Here is an 18,908-nt window from a genome sequence, read left to right as displayed (position 1 = left end):
CAGCGTTGTGCAGCTTTGCGAACATTGGAGCGTGTAAGTGTTATTGTCTGATTAATGAGGGTAATAACAGCAAGCAAAATGTGGGCTGTAGTTACGCTATTTAGCTCATTATAATTTTATCCATCCCCAAGGCCAACAGTTGAGGGACAAAGCAGAAATTCGGTTCATATTAGATTTTAAGGTTTTGTTATGGGATTGTTTTGCCATGTCTTATTATGATTTTATTAAGGAGCAATATTAAGACTAAATAATCTTGCATTATCTCTTTGCATGAAAGGAAACAGGGTATTCATTGATCGGTATTTATGAATGTACATTTGAATGTACCACAATATAGACCGCTATAATGCATATTAGTAGTAGCATGGTGACTTGAAATACGAGGGGCCCGACTGGCACATTAGATACGAGATACTTTACGTTGGTCCGTCCGTCCGTCGAGTCACAAACATAGTCATGGAACATACTGTACTCGTTTCAAGGCACCAGTGTATCGTATGAGAGTTGTGTTGCTTATCAAAGTACAGAGCCAGTCTTAACACCTGGTTTAGTGACCTTGGATGTTGTTTCCACTCACAAAACAAAAACACGAAGCTCAATTTCCAGGCAGTTCCATGACCAGGATAATGAGCCAAGATTTGGATTGAATACGGCTGGCTGGTGGACAATGGTTCTCAGGAATAGGTTCAATGCACAGAACAGTTAACAAACATGGCTACAGAGATACAGCCGGTCAATAGTACTACCGGTACAGATTGTAAAAAAAATATATGCATAATTAATATATAATGCAAAATGCAATTAAAGTTGTATATACAGAGAGCACACATTATATATATTTTTTACAAATTTATATTATATGGCTACAGCAGGACTGTGTGCAACTAAAAGTGTGTCGGAGCGCATTTCCTTTCACTCTTTCTTGCAAAAATGCTTCAAACAAGTCACACTCTGATGACCTCCATCTCCTGTGCACAGCCCTTCAGGTCACATTTTCATCTCCGCTCTGGCTAGGCCAATCCAAAACTCCAATTTACCTCCACAGGAATTGTTGCTGATTTTGACACTTGGGTCATAACAAAATATGAATTATATTTATTCATTTTATTTCACCCGCATTTATCCAGCTAAGCTATGGAATTTAAAAGCATATTTTCGCAATGCCAACCTGGCTGCAGACAGCCGAGTAAAACAAAGCAAATTAAAAAAAAGAATTTGGATACAATCAATACAATGTAATATTCTTATATATTCACATAAACTACTTGAAATCATAGCATATGGTGAATAAAAAGTTTAGAACAGGCTAAAACCAGGTGTGGGCGGTATCAGGAGAGGAAGCCTGTGAACCACCACTGGTACTCGCGTCGTAACACATTTTCAGTATCACTAAAGTACAAAATCCATCATTGACTAATCAATAATATTGGAATGAATGAAGTAAGTCCAATCTTTTGTGGCAAAAATCGAAAAGACAGTCGACCGACTGAAGGAGGTGGTAAAAATGGTGAGCCAATAGCGTGCGATTGGCGTTAGTGTCACGTGAGCGAATGCAAAGATGGATGACTTGTGAAACATACATATTGCTAGAAAGTAGACACATTACAGATATTATTCCTCCATCTGTTTATGGGATATAACCCCCATGATAAACGGTAGTGTATTACTAATGCTAGTCCTCCGGTTAAGAACAGTAAAGGACAAATCTGGATGATCAGCTCTCAAGTGAAGGATAAATGTGGACGATTAGATTTTATGGTTATGGAGGTCAGCTTCTTTGTGGTTTTGCTAATGTTCAAACATTTCTTATTACCCATCTTATTAGGTAGATGTAAGAAGATGATTCAGTTGACATTTAACAACGCAATTGGACGAACATCTGCCCAGAGAAAGTCATTCAGTTTATTGAATACAAACATGACGTTTCCTTGTGCGAAAATCAGATCGCTTTGCCAAACATGCCGCTCACAAGACTGTAGTCACAGGGTGCGGTCACATGACGGTGTGGGTCATGAGGTAAAGGCATGGAGGATATAAGAGTGTTAGAAGAGTCAGAGGTTAGGTGGAGCCATAAAATGAACAATTGGGGGAGAGCGTTTGACCTGCCAACACAAGTGCATAGTCAGCTGGTCTTCTGTTTAGCGTCAGGACATTGTCTCTGAGAAGTTCTCTTGAATAGAGAAGGGCGTGAACAAAACTGAACACTGGATTAGAAATTACAAAACGTTATCAGTATTTTAATATAAGTATTATAATTTCAGGATGAACCTAATATTCAAATCCAACTTTACAGGTCACTTTACTTTGACCTTCCCTGAACTTTTCAATGTGCATTTCAACAGCTCAGTGTTGTTAGGACTTGTTGCACAATTTGCTAGTCTCTCACAAGGAGTCCGAATTTCCAAAGACATCTACACACTCAGCTCAGTGGCATTCAGTGGCAACTTCCCGTTTGAAGCCTCTCAGTGGCGAGAGGCTATTGTTCAATTGCAATGTGTCATAGCTTGATTTTATGATGTCAATTTTGGAACAGCATCATGAAAAAGATACCCAATCTACATGAACCGGGACATCTATGTGTATTTAAACGTTTAAAATTGAAAACAAGTTTCGATTGTTTTACAGTGTATCACAATACAAATTCTTATTCAAACTTTTTAACCGCCTTTTTAACTACAAGCAGTTTACAAACACACGCATACACACACACACACAATGAATGAGTGCAGCTTTCACAGCGAGTACGGAGAGAAAGTGTGCAGACAGAATGGCTTGCTGAGGAGGAACACTGGCACTGATTGGCAGAGATGTGACAAGGGCAGGCCCGCCAGAAGAGATAAGGATGGGCAGTCAGTCAGTCAGACAGTCACTGCAAGCAAGAGAAAGACTAAGCACATGTTTTTACAAGGGAAAGCAGGCCAGAGTCACAACAAAGCTGTGCAACGTTTACACGTTTCTGCCTCCTCGCACAGGAGGTGGCGTTAAAAGTGTCACTAGAGGTGCTGTGCAACCCTGTATTTTTTGTGACCTGATGAAAAATCACACTAAAAGTGGAAAAACAACGACATAAACCTCGAGGTAGCTTGAATGAAACCGTATGCATTTTATGTTAACTTTTTTTTGCTTTGACTCGCAAGTTCAGATTTGCGAATTCACTGAATTCAATTAGTGAGCATTCATTTATTCATCTTCCGTATCACTTTATCCTCACGAGGGTCGTGGGTGTGCTGGACCCTATCCCAGTAGTCTTCACACAACTATTCACACACACACACAATCACAGAAAATTTGGAATGGTCAATCAGCCTACCATGCATGTTTTTGGAATTTGGGAGGAAACTGGAGTATCCGCAGAAAACCCACGCAGGAACTGGTGAACATGCAAACTCCAAACAGGAAGGCCGGAGCCAGAATTTAACCCACAATCTCAGAAGTGTGAGGCGGACATGCTAACCGGTGTGCAACAATGGTCACCCAGGTGTTGGGTAACTAACCAATGTAGCACAGCAACGCCGCCCTATATATACAACCGAAAACAGCAGTTACATGCTAACAGTCAGAATTAATAGTGGCAGTTTAGAACCATTTAGGATATTTGTACACAAACGGTGGAGCAACACAAGTAGACATCATTTAACAATATTCACAGGAATATACGGATACGGTCTATGAAAAATTATGGATAATGGAATGTACATACTGTATAGATGATATAGCCTTGGGTGTGGACTTGCTCCTATAATCTCTATTCGTTACTTGTGGCAACGTCGGTGAAGGGATTCTGAGTGGATCTGTCATTTCTGTGTGGGGGTAACGTATTTCCTGAAAAATAAATTAAGAAATTCCCTAAATAGTAGTAATAATAATGCATTGGATTTATAATGCGTTTTTCTATAGGCCAACGCTAAAATCTGGGTCGGTTATTATTGCACACTTCGATGTTGCAAAATACAGATAAATTAGTAAAGAAGATGAAGAACAAAAAGAAGAAAATGACAAAGACGAAGGCAATGAAGAAGGTGAAGAAAGCCAAGAAAGAGACGAAGAAGCCCATTTGCAGTCAGTAGATGCATGCGACAAAATATTTTCATCAGTTTCACGCACGCACACACACGCACACACACACACAATTTCCTGTAAGGCACTGTTCCCTTACTCAAACCTCTGATTTAACCAGATATGAGCGAATGGCCCCTTCAGTGCATGATGTCAGAGCTTCATATAAAAGGTACACACAAAGCTAAAAATTGTCACAAGCTAAAGGGCATACATCTGTGTGTGCGTGTGTACAAGCACTGAGGAGAGACGCACAAACAACTATAAGCTCCCAAACTAACAGAAGAGGAAGCACAGGTGAAGAGAGACACTGATCTAATTCTGCACCAGTGAAGGCCACAAATCCAATTGTTCCCAATCTGTTTCCCGATGCAGATTTTGCTTTAAGGCTCTCTGTAGAGTGATGTGTACCACGTCAGACACACAAGCAGCAGAGGCGCCTTCAATGACATCAAAACCAGTCAGTGGCATGCCACTTGGATGCATTATCAACAGAGATCTATGCTTGTGTCTGTTCATACGCACAAAAAATGCCACTTTGAACTAATGTAGTGAGGAGGAGGATGACATTAAAGTGGCCAGCAAAGGGAATTTAAGTGAAGCCAATAAGGTCGTCTGTTCCTGTCGATGAGGTGTTCCTTGTTCATTTTTCAAGGCTTAGGCAACCCTACCTGCGTTGGTCGATTTGTTAAAGCCCAGATTATAAAATGACACGTGATTTGCTGCATGTCGGATGTTCGTAACAACCCAATCCACACCGAAGCCGCTAAAGAATTCAATGAGTTATGGTCTCGTCAGTTAGATCGTAAAAAGAAACATGCAAGCTTACCCATCCAGCCATCGCCTAGAAAAAAGATTGGAAAAAATGCTAGATTCTACCGAAAGTCTCTTACCGGAAGTTGCGCATGTTTTTCTCCATGAGGAATAAGGTGCCGAGCTGGGCTTATTAGGGAGGTGGTCTTTCCAGGGCTGAAGTTGACTGAGGCCCCTTTGTTGATTCCCGTTAGAAATGTATGATTCACTGATCGCTTTTACATGCTCACTTGAATCATTCATATCACCACCATTTCTTGCACAGCCATAATAAAGATACATGCCAAGAGAGTTGAAAAGCTCGCCTGCGTGCGTGAGTGATGGCCAAGTGGCAGTGGTCTCAGCATACCAAAGAGTTTTATTGCCAGGACACCATTAATGTGGATACTCCAGCTACCCTGCATCAATCTTGGGCATGCACTGGATGATTTTCGCAAATGTCAAGTTTCCAATGAGTGGGATATGTTGTCGGGTAGACTAAATGAGAAGGAAAAGAAAGAGGGAAGCAGTCATGGCTATATTCTGTGTAGTTTGATCCCCCCAATGGACTACTAGATCTTTCTCTCTGCTTGTTGCACTACAGGCTTTTAGTTTTCAGGCTCCTTCAGAGAAATAACATTAAAATCCAAACAAGGTCATTTTAGAGCAGCAACCAGACTTGAACTTGTCACTAGCCAAGACTAACAATTGAGCCCTTTTACTGTATGGCCTGTGATTTGCTTAAGCCCCAATGTAAACTCTTCAGTGGCCAACCAGCGTACATGCTCACGTTTGCTGTGAAAAGTAACCAAAATATGAGGAATACCGTAATTTTCGGACTATAAATCGCGTTTTTTTTCATCGTTTGGGTGGGGGTGCGACTTATACTCAGGAGCGACTTATATACATATATATGGTTTTTTTTCACTTTTTTGGGCATTTTATGGCTGGTGCGACTTATACTCCGGTGTCCGGTGCTATTTATAGTCCGAAAATTACGGTACTTAAAAATGGAGTCACCAACCACATCGGGGTGCCTCGGCCCTTGCCAGTAAACGATGAGCGGTGCGGAACATAAAGACAGAGCCGCTGCATCTTTACAAGTTTTTTTTATTGGTGTACTTCGACAATAACGATGGTATAAAAGAAAATCCCCATCATACAAATTTCTATAATCAAAAGATAAATATGCCAATACACAAACAGATCCACGTAAGGCTGACATCAACTTTTGACAAGTGGTTTAAAGTGACTCTAATTCAGGGACCATGTCCCGCTTTACAGTCAGGGACAATATCAAGTCAATAATTTACTCATTAATAATTCAGTGGAGTCTGTTTCTTGTCATTATTGGTTCAAATTCATAGAAAATGAATCCTTGGATATTTTGGAGCAGATTGCGTCGCTGGTTTGGGTGCCAGTATTTTTGTCGCATTTAAAGCACATGGTGTTTTTGGCAGACGTCTTTGCAGCCTTACAGTGACGCCCACACATTTACACTCCAACTGCCGTCACCCTTGGAGATGTCACGAGCAGAAAGAAAATACAAAGGCAGGTGCCCACTTCTGCCGTGACACATTACGTCAATACCAGCATCTTAAGTGAGGGAGGCCACTTGAATGTAGAACACATCTGCAAATGTGAGAGGAATCAAAATTTGGGGAGGAGAGGATACTGAACTTTTTTTGAGGTTAAAAAAAAAAAAGGGATGTGCTGGGAAGCAGAGATGCAAAGACATTGATGTAGTCACTATGTAAGCTTCACTTGAATGGCACCCGTACCAGCCAAACCCACTCCAAATCCTTGTTCTTTATGCTACCATCTGTAGTAAATTTAAGACCTTATAGATTTTCTAAAACACTACACACAACAATATTTACAATGGATAACTTGATATGCACTTATCGAAATTTAAATATTTTGCTTGTAAAAAAAAAAAAAAAAAAAAAAAAAAAAAAAAATTGAGTGAAAAACACTGCAATAAATTAAGAAGCTTTTAAGGCTGCCAGTTTTATCAGATGCCCAAGTATGGTTCCTTCATTTAAACCAGCATAGAATGGATCAGAACAGGTGAGGTTATGGTATCATGAGCAGCAGGCTCCGTCTGCCTGAACTGAGACCAGTTACAATATATATATATATATATATATATATATATATATATATATATATATATATATATATATATATATATATATATATATATATGAGAAGAATGAAAAAAAATAAAAGAAGAGGTACTTGACTGGCCAGCATGCTCCTATCACCAACTGAAAAACAATCAATTTCCTGTTTTGGACAAAAGCATGAGAGTCATAGGAGGAAAAAAAAAAAACATTTTTAATTCATCAGCAGGCAGATGAAGCTGCTTGTTCTACATAATCGAAAATGAAGCCCAATACTGACTTTACACTGACAAATCAGGTCTCTTCATATAGCGAGCACCATCCGTGTCAAATCCTCATGTGAATGCTCCTAACCTTAACCATTTGGTTCTTTCTATATGTCCATTGAGCTTTTAATTTAAATCAATGATAAAGTAAAACATATACAGTGTTTCATGTATAAGTGTCAAGAAAATAAAGAACCTGCCGAATTTCACTACCAGGCCCCTATAAATCATTATCAGTGCAGGAAAAGAAAACTACAAAATCTCAACTCTAGTAAGAGTGCAGTTCCACCTCTGGAGGGTTCCACCATTTCACTCAAACACGCATGAAGAAGCTTTTGTCCTTTACACAAATTCTGTGACTATCCACGACTGCCACTGAGCATCTCTTCATAGTTTGGTTCGGAGGTAAATACGACGCTGAATCAAAACAAACAATCTCTTGATGGTTGAATACAGTAGAAGACACATTTCCACATGTTGCCCAAAAACAAGCAAGCACAGTGAAAACTCGGTTTTCCTATGTCCTGGTATATGTTAAGTATTTTTGACCATTTTCTACTCATTAAGTTAAGTTGTGTGGGTTATTTGACAGCAAGGCGTATTCCACCAAGTAAGGTTTCAGTAACAAATCAGTAGCATTAACCTTCATGGTCCGCTCTCCAAAATCTAGAAAACATGTCCTGTCAAAAGCCAGACTTTCAAAATAAAAATACAGTCGAACCACATTTTCTTGAGCAACATTAAGGAACAGTCGTGCTAAAAAAAAAAGACAAGCACAGAATAGAATAAATACACCACCAAAGGGCCGAATTAAGCATGGTGAAACATCTTAAACTGTCGCACTTTGTTTTGAAGGCCTGATTTTTGACAGGATGTTATGCCATTAGTTTTGCCCCAACTTTTCCAGGGAGCCTTGTTATTGTTTTGAGTAGTTAATTAAAGCTTGATATTGACGAATGCTCCTTGCCATCAGTTGAAGTTTCATAAAGAAAACGAGTAACACGACAATCCAATAAAGGACAAGCTTTCTCGTTGTAAACATTCAACCCGTTGAAAAGTTCATTCAGCCACTTCATGAGTCATTTTGATTTATCATTTCACATTGTTTTAGGATATACCGCAGAAGATATTTACTTACTCGAGAGATGATATTATTTCCTGTGTGAAATCTGACTGAACTGCCAAATAGATTTTTTTTTTCCCTTCATTTTTAGATGAAGGAAGAGTTGTAGTTTTACAACTGGGATTAGTTAATAGGAATGATCTGACTGTTGGAAATTGAAGCCCCATCCATGTTCTTGGAATAGTTTCGAAAGAGCGCATGGGGAACTTCTGAGAGAGAAGCTATCAAGCAGGTCAGCGCCATTAACACTCTAAAAGGAGGTGCTCAATGAAAGCCATGAGGAGCTTACACGTAATTGGCTTTCTTGCTCTTCCAGCGGTTGTCACACAAAATGGCGTCCTCAGACGTGTCTGCTGAACAAATCAACACACACCATCTTAAACGGGTCCCGGTCGACTTGGTCAGACCTTGCGTCTGGATGAAATAAAGCTGCTCCCAGGTTTAAACACAGGATCCGAACCACACAACCCCCACACAAATACACATGACTACAAGATTCAGTGCGTCTAACACGGCCTGTCATACATCTTGTCATAATCAGCACACATCAAACGGCAGAAATTAGAATAACAAAAACAATTACAGAAAATAATCCATAAGGGATCAAATAAATAAAAAGAGGTCCAGCCTCACTGTGGGAACAACAATAATTCATCGCCCACCCTCCTCCCACAAAATAACCCACATACATCTTAAATGCATACAAGGTGATATGAGTGAAATGGAGTAGCTTCGTGACGAGACGGCAGCCAGTGAGAGCGTATCTGTGCGTGTGTGTGTGTGGTTTTTTTTTTTTAATGTTTAGATTGAGATGGTCGATTCAGAGCACACTTAAATAAAAAAAGGGCAATTACTTGACAGCTGTGTACTCGTAGAACATCAGGGATGTTCGACTCGCAAGCTGCTCGACAACACAACCTGACAGGGTTGGTCATCGACGGTATACAAGCTGATGCCTTAAATATTCAGATCTGCACGAAAGAGGACTTTACTTTTAAAATAATATTACTGAAGGCAGGCATCAATACATTACTAAATTTTACAGTGGGGGGGGGACTATGCAATCAGACAAATAAATCAAAAGCTTCTGTAAACACCATCTGGACAGTGACAGCAATCAAGTGTGATCTAGTTAGATCGTGAAAACTGAGGCGATCACAAAGAAAAAACGCCTGTGATTACGCCCGGCAAACAAAATGGGGTCTGAAGACAATCCTGTCACTCCGACTCTGATGTCACGACAACTTGATCCATCCGAGCCATTTGCATAGGCTCTCGCTCGCTAACACACTCCCAGACAAGCACGCGGTCATGCAGAGGTTCTGAGAAGACGCCCTTTTTCCATCGGGTGGCGTGTTGACTTAGCCAAAGGTGCGCTGACCGCAACCTTTGCATACGCAGTCTTTCCGCCTCCGTAGTCCAATGCGAGTATACGCTAGCACCCGGGCTATTGCATCTGTATCATGAGGCAATCGGGTCCAAAGTCATCTCTGTGATATTACAGCTTATTGCTAACAGGACAAGCGACGCTTTCCCACCTACAGCCACTCCCTCGCTGGCAGCCACGTACACCCAAAGCGACAACGCAAACACAAATATCACAGTCTTCAAATGGTACGTTCACAGGGTAAAATATAGCTGTAAGAAATTAGCAAGGTATTTATATACTCTAAATTTAGCGTAAACTATCTCACGTATAGATGATTGAAAACACTTCATAGTTCTCTTCATTGGTAGATTTTGGCATATCTTTTGCAGAACCAGCTGCAAGCTTCCATGTGGTAAGAGGTGTGTGTATGTGTGTGTGTGAACGCGCGCTCGCATATGTGTGTGTGTGTGTGTGTTTGTGCATGCAAATGTTTTCACAGGACTACTGCATTCATGTAAGGAGTAAGAAGTGCAAAAGCAAAATAATAGACCACGTCATCACGTTTTAAGTCAAACTGCTGCGCACGTGCAAGAGTGGCAAGTGTGTCTCATGGCCTACTTTATAGAACTAATGTAAACTGAAGTGCAGGGATGAGTTAATCGCAGATTCAATGAAGGAAATTAATGACTTGATGGGTGTTGAAGGCCAAAATGGTGCAAAAGGCATGTGGACACTGAAGACTAGATAATCCCAGATGAGTGAAGTGGTAGACTGTGGCACAAACAAGTGCAGCGTTTATCCTTATTTTCTTGTATGATTTAGCCAATGCGTATTTTGAGTCTTCGTATTTTTTTTCTTTTTTGCATACCCACAAAAGAAACAAAGCACGAACAAACTAAAAGACTTTTCAGCAGTGCCGCAACTGGTGAGATATGGCTGATGTCCCAGAAGACTTTTGATTCCCGGGTGGTTCTCAGTCCAGCTCTGCCTACATCAGTAGTCGGCTACAGGTGCAAGATTTCTGCTCAAGCTGACCGTGATGTTGGTGTAAAGAGGCCTCTTGGACACTAGGGGGGAGTAGTTTAAGTTGTTCAGGCCATCCACTTTCTGCCTCTCCTTTGAATGGCGAAGAAGACTATACCTGCGAGAGCAATCAGACAATTGATCAGGTTGGTGGGTTTCAATATATTTTTCTTCGACTACTATAGCGACGCCTTGAAACACCAGCGACCCAAGATTTTCGAGGTAGGGGCTGTCATTTGACAAAATCTCACTAGACAACTTTGAAATGGCTTTATGTGTCCCTGAAGATATTTTCGAAAATGATTTCCAGAAATGTCGACTTTTGTTCCAGCACACCTTGAGATAATTCCTTTTTTTTTTTTTGCTTTTGAGTTTGACTTATAAAAGTTTGTGCAATACAGATTCTGCCATGCATTGTAATTTATAGCTATGATTCAGAAAAAACATTCCACCTGCGACTAAACCTCACCATAAATATATTACAATTATATTAATAAATATGATTATATTACTTGTAAATATTATTATTATTATAAAACACTGACGTGCTAGAGAGAAAAGAATGGGGGGGCAAATATTCTTTATTGTATGAAAAAATAAACTAAAGTTTATATAGCTTACTGAGGTACTTACAGCAGTGGTGAAGCTCTTCTTGGTTTGTGGTGGAATGACTGTATTATACTGGCCCTCGGTGGCCAAGTCGTGCACACCATAAGGAGCGTCAATAAATTAATCATGATGCATAAACTGAAGAAGATTGCATTAAGTTTATTTCTTACGTGCAGTTTTATTATTTTATTGTATTCTTGAAGAAAAAAAAAGGGGGGGTTTACTTCCCCTTTTAAAAAACGTTTTTTCGGGGTGGGTTGGAACGGATTAATGGCATTTCCATTCATTTCAATGGAGAAAGATGATCTGAGATATTAGTGTAGTGTATGGACCGAATTAAACTCATATTTCAAGGCAATGTATTGCTAGGGTAAAACGGATTGGTGGACAAATAACATTTACAAACAATTTGAATGAAATGAATGCAACTTGAAATTTCCCAGTGAGGATGACTGTCCCGAGCGATTTGAAATATGTCACATGCAAAGTCTTGAACCGACAAGTTGGAATTCCCTTCAAGTCATTGCTCGGGCTTCTCATGTGACTGGCTCACATGAGCCTAAGCTTCGTTCCAATTAGAGGGTACCATGCCAGAGTTTAGCATGCAACGGCACTGACCTCCCCAGGAACTGGACCTCTCCGCGATGGTGGTGTGGAATGGACATGTACCGCCCCAGATCTCCGTGTGGTCTGCTTACGGTGTAATTGGCAAACAGCACTCTACAAACACATTTGGTGCTCATTGATGCATAAATGCTCCGTTGGTGACACTAATTACCATATGTTCATAGTATGCCTGTCAAGACTATGCACGCAGCTTGAAACATAATACAGACAAACAAGTAGAGTACACGATTGAAATCGGTGATAAAAGACCAGCGCTGTGTGTGTACAGCTACATCTGATCAAAGCCAGTGGAAAGACAAATCTGTGTGACAAAGGTAAATGGAGAGGAGGAAAAAAAAAAAAACACTCCATAAGCAGATTAGGTGGTACGTTCAGCTCTTGGACATACTTAATTTTAGATTGACAGGTTGCCGCAATTGTAGACTCTGATAGGACATGGTCTGTGTGTCTCTCTGTTCTTACCTGTTCCAAAGGTCATCATCCTCTCCTCCCCAGCCCCAGAACGCATTAGGAAATCCATTAATCTTATTGAACTGTCCCACTCTCAGGCCGCTCACACCGCCAAAGAACTCATTATACGGAAGCCTTTGAGGAACAATTAAACGTATATTAAATGAGTATCAAACATGAGCCGCACTTACTCGAGACCCCCACCCCCCCCCTGAGGAGACCGTATCTGGGACTCACATGTATGAGTACTTGTCAAGCTTGACCGCAAAGTGTCTGGGCATGTCTGTGCAGCCATAGTAGTTCCTGTCATTCTCCATGAGGTGGTCCACATCATGGAAGACCAGACAGTCCCAGTCCAGATCCTTCATGGCCTCCTTGTAGCCCACATTGAACAACATGGCTCGGTTGAAGGGCTCTGTGCCGGCCTGAATGGGGGATTGTTAAATATTTAAGTGGCCAAGGAGCATATGTGCATGGTCATTGTGGGAGGATTTATAGCAACCTGACTAGTGGCTGTCATCCTCGTGAAATTTAAATGAAGGCCTTTGAAATCCCCCACAAAATGCATTTAGCCATAAAGGTCAAATGACTGAACCCAGAAAACAGGTTGGCGGGCTTCTTGTGTATGCCGCCGTAACTAGCATGACAAAAGGTTGATGAGAAGATGGTCAATGATGACAAGTAATTAGGTTAAACTCTTTTACTCTATATTGAAGGCAATTTGGACCAAATTTGATAGAGCGATATAACACTATAGGAAAGGCCATTATTTTTCTAAAAACAAAATTTCTCCAGAATCGATCTTCCAATTTTCAAATTCCTCTGTGTCATTAGGCAAAGTATGCATCATTTTGAGAAGTCTTATCGCATTGCTAAATGTTTGGTAGTAAAGCTGAAAAATACCTGCTCTATGACATAAAATCCAAACTGGAGCCTCTGTTTCTGCAGCACTGGCACCAGATGTCTCAGGAGGATAGGAAGGTGCTCGTGTCGGTTCCTGAATGGGACTAGGATTGCCACCTAAGGCAACCAAAGAGACATGACTTAACATGCAGGTGTGCTTGCAACAAGAGAAACATTTGAAATCTCATTTGTGCATATGAAGCAAGGCAGTCTCGGTCGAAAACTGCGTTATTGTTTGGACATGGGTTTGCAGGTAGGTACTATTTAGAACTGCATTTTGAGCTTCCTTTGAAAATGAATATAAAGCAAACAAAAGCCACATGAACAAAAAGCACTTGTTGGCTTGTTAGTTGAGAGAGCCAAGCTTGTTCAATTGGAGAGTGAATGTAAAGATTTGTTTTTCGTACACGCTCGGGGCAAATTAATGAATAGAACAGACGTATGGCATGCAGGATTGCTGGTTACAAGCAAATAGTAGACCTCTTTGTTTCATCAATGGAAAAACCCACTAAAGCAACGAGAAAACTGATTGATCGAGAAATCGCAGAGAAACCGATGACGGGGATGAACAAAAAATATTCACACGCACATGTCATTCTTCTGCATGTCAACTTGTTTGGCTTCAGATGAAATTATCATTCAGAGAAAATCAAGTGTGCTCATCAAGGGCCGACTATTTTATGCATGCATTTTGGTGAATGCTCCCCCGCAGAGTGTGGTGACATACCTTCCAGCGAGGTAAACAGTCTTTGGGCTTCCAGTGGCCTCCTGAGGCCAAAGTTCTTTCTTCTTGCAGCAGTGATCTCTCCACATCCTCCAGTGACACTTCAGTCATATTCACCTCTAACCTACCCTCTGTGTTTGCAGGCAAAAAACAAACAAACAAAAAAACGTTTTGTATAATATGAAACAGTGGAAAGAAAAACGAAAAACGTTAATGATTACAAAAGGTGGTTAGTGAATGAGCACGTAGGAAGGAGTGAGAGCAAAGTGATTGAAACGCTTGAGCCCTCTGAAGCATAATCAGGCACATTAAGTTATTCCATGCAATGACAACATTTGTATTAATCATCAATCAAACCTGACATTAAAACACTATAATGGCGACTCAATAGAGAAAAAATGTTACAGTGTTCAAGAGGTATTTTCTAGAGAGAGTAATGAGAGCTGATAAGGAAATTGATATTCATAACACTCAAAAAACACCAAAAAGAACGGATTGGGCTAAGTGGCAAGAAAAGATAACCCGAACAATGTGTGTTTGAGGAAAAATAAAACAAACTCAACAATGAACTTACTCATGGAGGGCAGCTTCTCAGGGCAAACTTGTGAGGGGAGGTACGTGAAGCCCTCAGGGAGGTATGCAGTGGGAGGAGCATCACTCTCGCTCATGTTGAAGTCATAAGAGTAATCTGGAAAAAGGCAAAATTGTCAATCCTTGTCTTTACACAATTATTCGTGCATGGGTCGTCCACTCCTGATGGGCTTCAGGGGAGAGAGATTTGTCAAATACCTGTGCCATTGCTGTAGGCACCCCTCACCACCTGCTCCAGGACCTGAGCACCGATATTCTTCACATTTTCTCTGATCCGGATCCCTCTAGCTTGGACCATGAACACGTACTCGTTCACTTTGGAAAGAGACAAAGACAAACTTTAGGTTTGAGTTTCCAGTCCATGTGTTTAGTCTTATCACATTTTCCAAGAAATGATGCTGCCGTCCCACAGACATCAGAAACTATATACATACAGTATTTGATGTTTTCATTTGTTAACATTTTGGCAGGTAGAGAAAAGAAAAACTCATTCAAGTTAGGAACTCATTCGGTCACAATAAGGAGGAAACTGAACTCAACACAAATTGACCGGCTCCTTTCGTAATGTATTGCAATGTGGTCCCTTGTTAGACAACACAGTTCATCTGACTGTGAGTCACCAATGATGATTTATAATGGGAAAAAAACTAACTAGAGAAAAGACTAAACATTTTTTTGTACATTTTCACTGTAAATACTGCAAGCGTGAAATCATCGTGCCAAGTGGTGGAAAAAACAGGAAGGCAGGTCTTTAGTCTTACAGGTGGATCAACAAGGAGTAAATCATTTACAACGGGGGCACAATAAGGAGGAAACTGAACTCTACACAAATTGACCGGCCCCTTTCGTAATGTATTGCAATGTGGTCCCTTGTTAGGCAACACAATTCATCTGACTGTGAGTCACCAATGATGATTTATAATGGGAAAAAAACTAACTAGAGAAAAGACAAAACATTTTTTTGTACATTTTCACTGTAAATACTGCAAGCACGAGATCATCGTGCCAAGTGGTGGAAAAAACAGGAAGGCAGGTCTTTAGTCTTACAGGTAGATCAACGAGCAGTAAATCATTTACAACGGGGACACCTTCCTCTCTTGACTCTTTATGACAGGTTGAATACATGATGTTACCGTGACTGGAAAGTCACCAGACTGAGTGAAAACTACCCTGGCAAATTGTTAAAGATTCAGTGGAACAGCAAAGTAAGAACTTTTCGTCTCCGTCATCTGAATTCCAATATCAGATCATCAGCATCTTATGACTAGGTACTACATGACTTTCTCAAAAACAGGCTCATAACAAGTGGGAGCTGAGACCTCTTGGCCACAACTCTTTGACTCATATTTTGACTTCTTTTATTTGTTGTTTCACTGGGGAAAAACATGCTAGCACAACACTGCTGAATTGCTTCCTCTGTGAACCTGCGATTCAGCACAATCCCTCCACCACTAATCCGGACCAAGCAATCCCAACATGATGCACACCCCTCAATGAATGCGAGTCCATGTATTTGTGCATGCGCGTGTGAGTAATACCGCTGAGCTATAAATCCACTGGATGTGATTTGTCATCGGTAATTGTATTACCGTTTCCATCACATTCATCTTGTTCAGCACAAAGTACCTAGCTTACAGGACTAGACACTCATGGTTACACAGTGAATTTAGCAGAAGCTAGCAGCATTCAACGGGTATCAAAGAACTCCTATGAAAACGAAATCATTCATGACAAACTCCTTGAGCATCACCGTTAAAATGTCTGATAATGGTGGTCTCTCTGACATGGATGCGTGCAATCTCTCTCGCTGATGACACTGTGGAGCCATATGATGGAAAATTGCTCAGAGACTTCTGGCATGTGACCCAGTCCTGCAGGCACCAACCTTCTTGTCCTTCCCATGCTTGTGAAGCAAAAGGAGATAGTTCTCCCGCTGCTAGATATATGTGAATGCTAGGGATGGACACTTGGCATTTTACTCAAGTTTGAAAATTGTGAATACGGATATACAACATTGTATGAATACTGTGCGTGTAACATTTAAATGTTGTGTACTTCCGGCGCTCGCGCATTAAAGTCTTGATGGGTAAAATTGGAGATTGGCGAAATCGTTAAGATTTTGCATGTTGTGATTACCGTATTTTCCGCACTATAAGGCGCACCTAAAAACCTCCAATTTTCCCAAAAGCAGACAGTGCGCCTTATAATCAGGTGCGCCTTATATATGGACCAATACTGAGCCACTACAGCAGGCGTGTGCAATGTCCGGCCCGCGGGCCAAATGTATATATTTTATATATGGACAACGTTTTAAAATGGGCCATTCATTGAAGGTGGGCCTTATAATCCGGTGCACCTTATATATGGACCAAGTTTTAAGATGGGCCATTCACTGAAGGTGCGCCTTATAATCTGGTGCGTCTTATAGTGCGGAAAATACGGTAATTGATCAATTCCACAAATCTGCCATAATTCTCAATCGTCAAATAAACTACAAATAGGTTTTAATGTCCATTTCTAGTGACTGCAGCTACACTGTAAGCAAAGCAAAAGGCCTGGTCAGTGTAACGTTGCCTTGAAAAATTGTGGCTGCTCCTCTCCAGAAGGACAGTGACTGTATTCTTTCAAGGGTCGGTTGAGATTGCGGGAAATTCTCTTACTGCAGACAGATAGTGTCAACATTTGATTCAATTTAGAGCAAAGCAGCAGAGACACATCACCATGGAATGAAGTAATGGAGAGTGCAAGGCATCGGAGGCTACAAACAGTGACAAATGCAATTAGACACAAAAGACCTTGCATTCAGAGGAAGAAAATGCGGCAGTCGACAACAGAAAGTCGCTTGTGCCAGACAGTACTGGTAAACGGATGCGCATGCTTACTACTGTACTCAACATAGATTCTTGACTTAATTGAAGGGACGTGATCAAATTGCATTATGCAATGGCATCTCGGTTTCCGTGTTTTTGTACAATTCAATTTTTCAATTCAGTTCAGATTTTGTAAATTGGCTCAGTTCTTATACAAACACTATGTAACCCAGCCACTCATTTCCTGGAATTGAGCGCCTGCACAAAGCCTCCAATGTGTTCGCGACTCAGTCTGAACCTTGTTTCTCGTTCAGTGAGCATCATTCTGCGTGCTTTTCCAAGGCATTCTGTAATGTATTCCACTGTTATTGCTCTTGTTTATCGAATACAACTGCTAAATAAGATATAATCGGGCCAAACAAAGTGCTGCGTTCCCTTCAATGAAGAAATTTACACACACAGTACGATAGAATCAAAGAAAGAACTTCTAGCGAGGTACGAAACTAGTGTGAACATGTCTGATTTTGGCACACTGTGTGGGAAACCCAGGGTCCCAATCAGTTCCATCTTGATGAAGAAAAAAAATAAATCAAAGAAACTGATGTTGCAGGAGTAAAGAATGAGAAAAGAAATGAGATCGCAAAGTGAGGAACAACAACAACAAAAGAGTTAGCTAACTGCCGACATCAATCAATACATAAAGCCTTTACTGTTTTATGTATGCGAAACTAGCTATTCATGAAAATATATACTATATTCAATACTTTCAGAGGATTCCCTTTTTGTCAAAGTTTGTTGAAGTCATCTTGAAAAACCGTCGTCCCACTGTGCTACATGATGATTGACTACACAATCCTATCTCGCATAAAAGTAGACCTTGAACGACCTTGCGTGCTATAGCTTGGACAGAACACACAGTCCACATGCCAAAGCACCACTCCACCTGTCTGCCCATCCCTTCTTTATCACTTTTATCGCCTTCATCTCTCTCTCCTTCGCTGCTTGCGTAATGTCATTTCCAACACGTTGTAGTAAATCTGTTTGTACCCACATTGAATAATCTAAAAGGATTGGCCGCTGGTTTACGGCACTGCGATTTGCGCTGGAACAAGGGTTCATCAAAGACCGAAAAAAGCCAAACTACCAGGAAAACAAAATGACCCCTCCCCCCACTCGCTGCCCTGCAACCCCACCTTTATTTTTCCACTGAAAGGCAATTAACTCCACATTGATAGCTCAGCAGTGCTAGGTGATCGGCCCCACTCTGCTGGCTCACTGATAAGAGCTGAAAGGCACTTTTTCCTCCCTGCATGCAAACATGCGGTGACACAAGCACACTCTCTATACATGCACTCCCAGGTTTCAGGGATTAAAGCTGTCACTCTGAAAAACGGGCCATTTTTACCGCCGCTGGATATCAGTGATGTCCACGGACACCC

At 40.9% G+C, this 18,908-nt stretch overlaps 1 protein-coding gene across 1 annotated transcript in view; it reads right to left on the bottom strand.

Annotated features, from left to right (window-relative positions):
* Positions 1-5,941: 5,941 nt before the first annotated feature.
* The window catches only part of b4galt5 (UDP-Gal:betaGlcNAc beta 1,4- galactosyltransferase, polypeptide 5), a 29,583-nt gene continuing 16,616 nt past the window's right edge, over positions 5,942-18,908 (bottom strand). Inside the window, exons 2-9 of the mRNA XM_061265463.1 lie at positions 14,858-14,974; positions 14,643-14,756; positions 14,072-14,199; positions 13,345-13,461; positions 12,679-12,866; positions 12,454-12,576; positions 11,983-12,084; positions 5,942-10,873 (exon numbers count right to left, since the gene is read on the bottom strand). Of these exons, the coding sequence (XP_061121447.1) occupies positions 10,726-10,873; positions 11,983-12,084; positions 12,454-12,576; positions 12,679-12,866; positions 13,345-13,461; positions 14,072-14,199; positions 14,643-14,756; positions 14,858-14,974 (1,037 nt within the window). The 3' untranslated portion in view covers positions 5,942-10,725. The remainder of the gene's footprint in view (positions 10,874-11,982; positions 12,085-12,453; positions 12,577-12,678; positions 12,867-13,344; positions 13,462-14,071; positions 14,200-14,642; positions 14,757-14,857; positions 14,975-18,908) is intronic.

This window comes from Syngnathus typhle, linkage group LG2, assembly GCF_033458585.1.
Source record: "Syngnathus typhle isolate RoL2023-S1 ecotype Sweden linkage group LG2, RoL_Styp_1.0, whole genome shotgun sequence".
In the NCBI taxonomy this organism is placed as follows: Eukaryota; Metazoa; Chordata; class Actinopteri; order Syngnathiformes; family Syngnathidae; genus Syngnathus; species Syngnathus typhle.
This window is presented reverse-complemented; position numbering and strand designations above follow the sequence as displayed.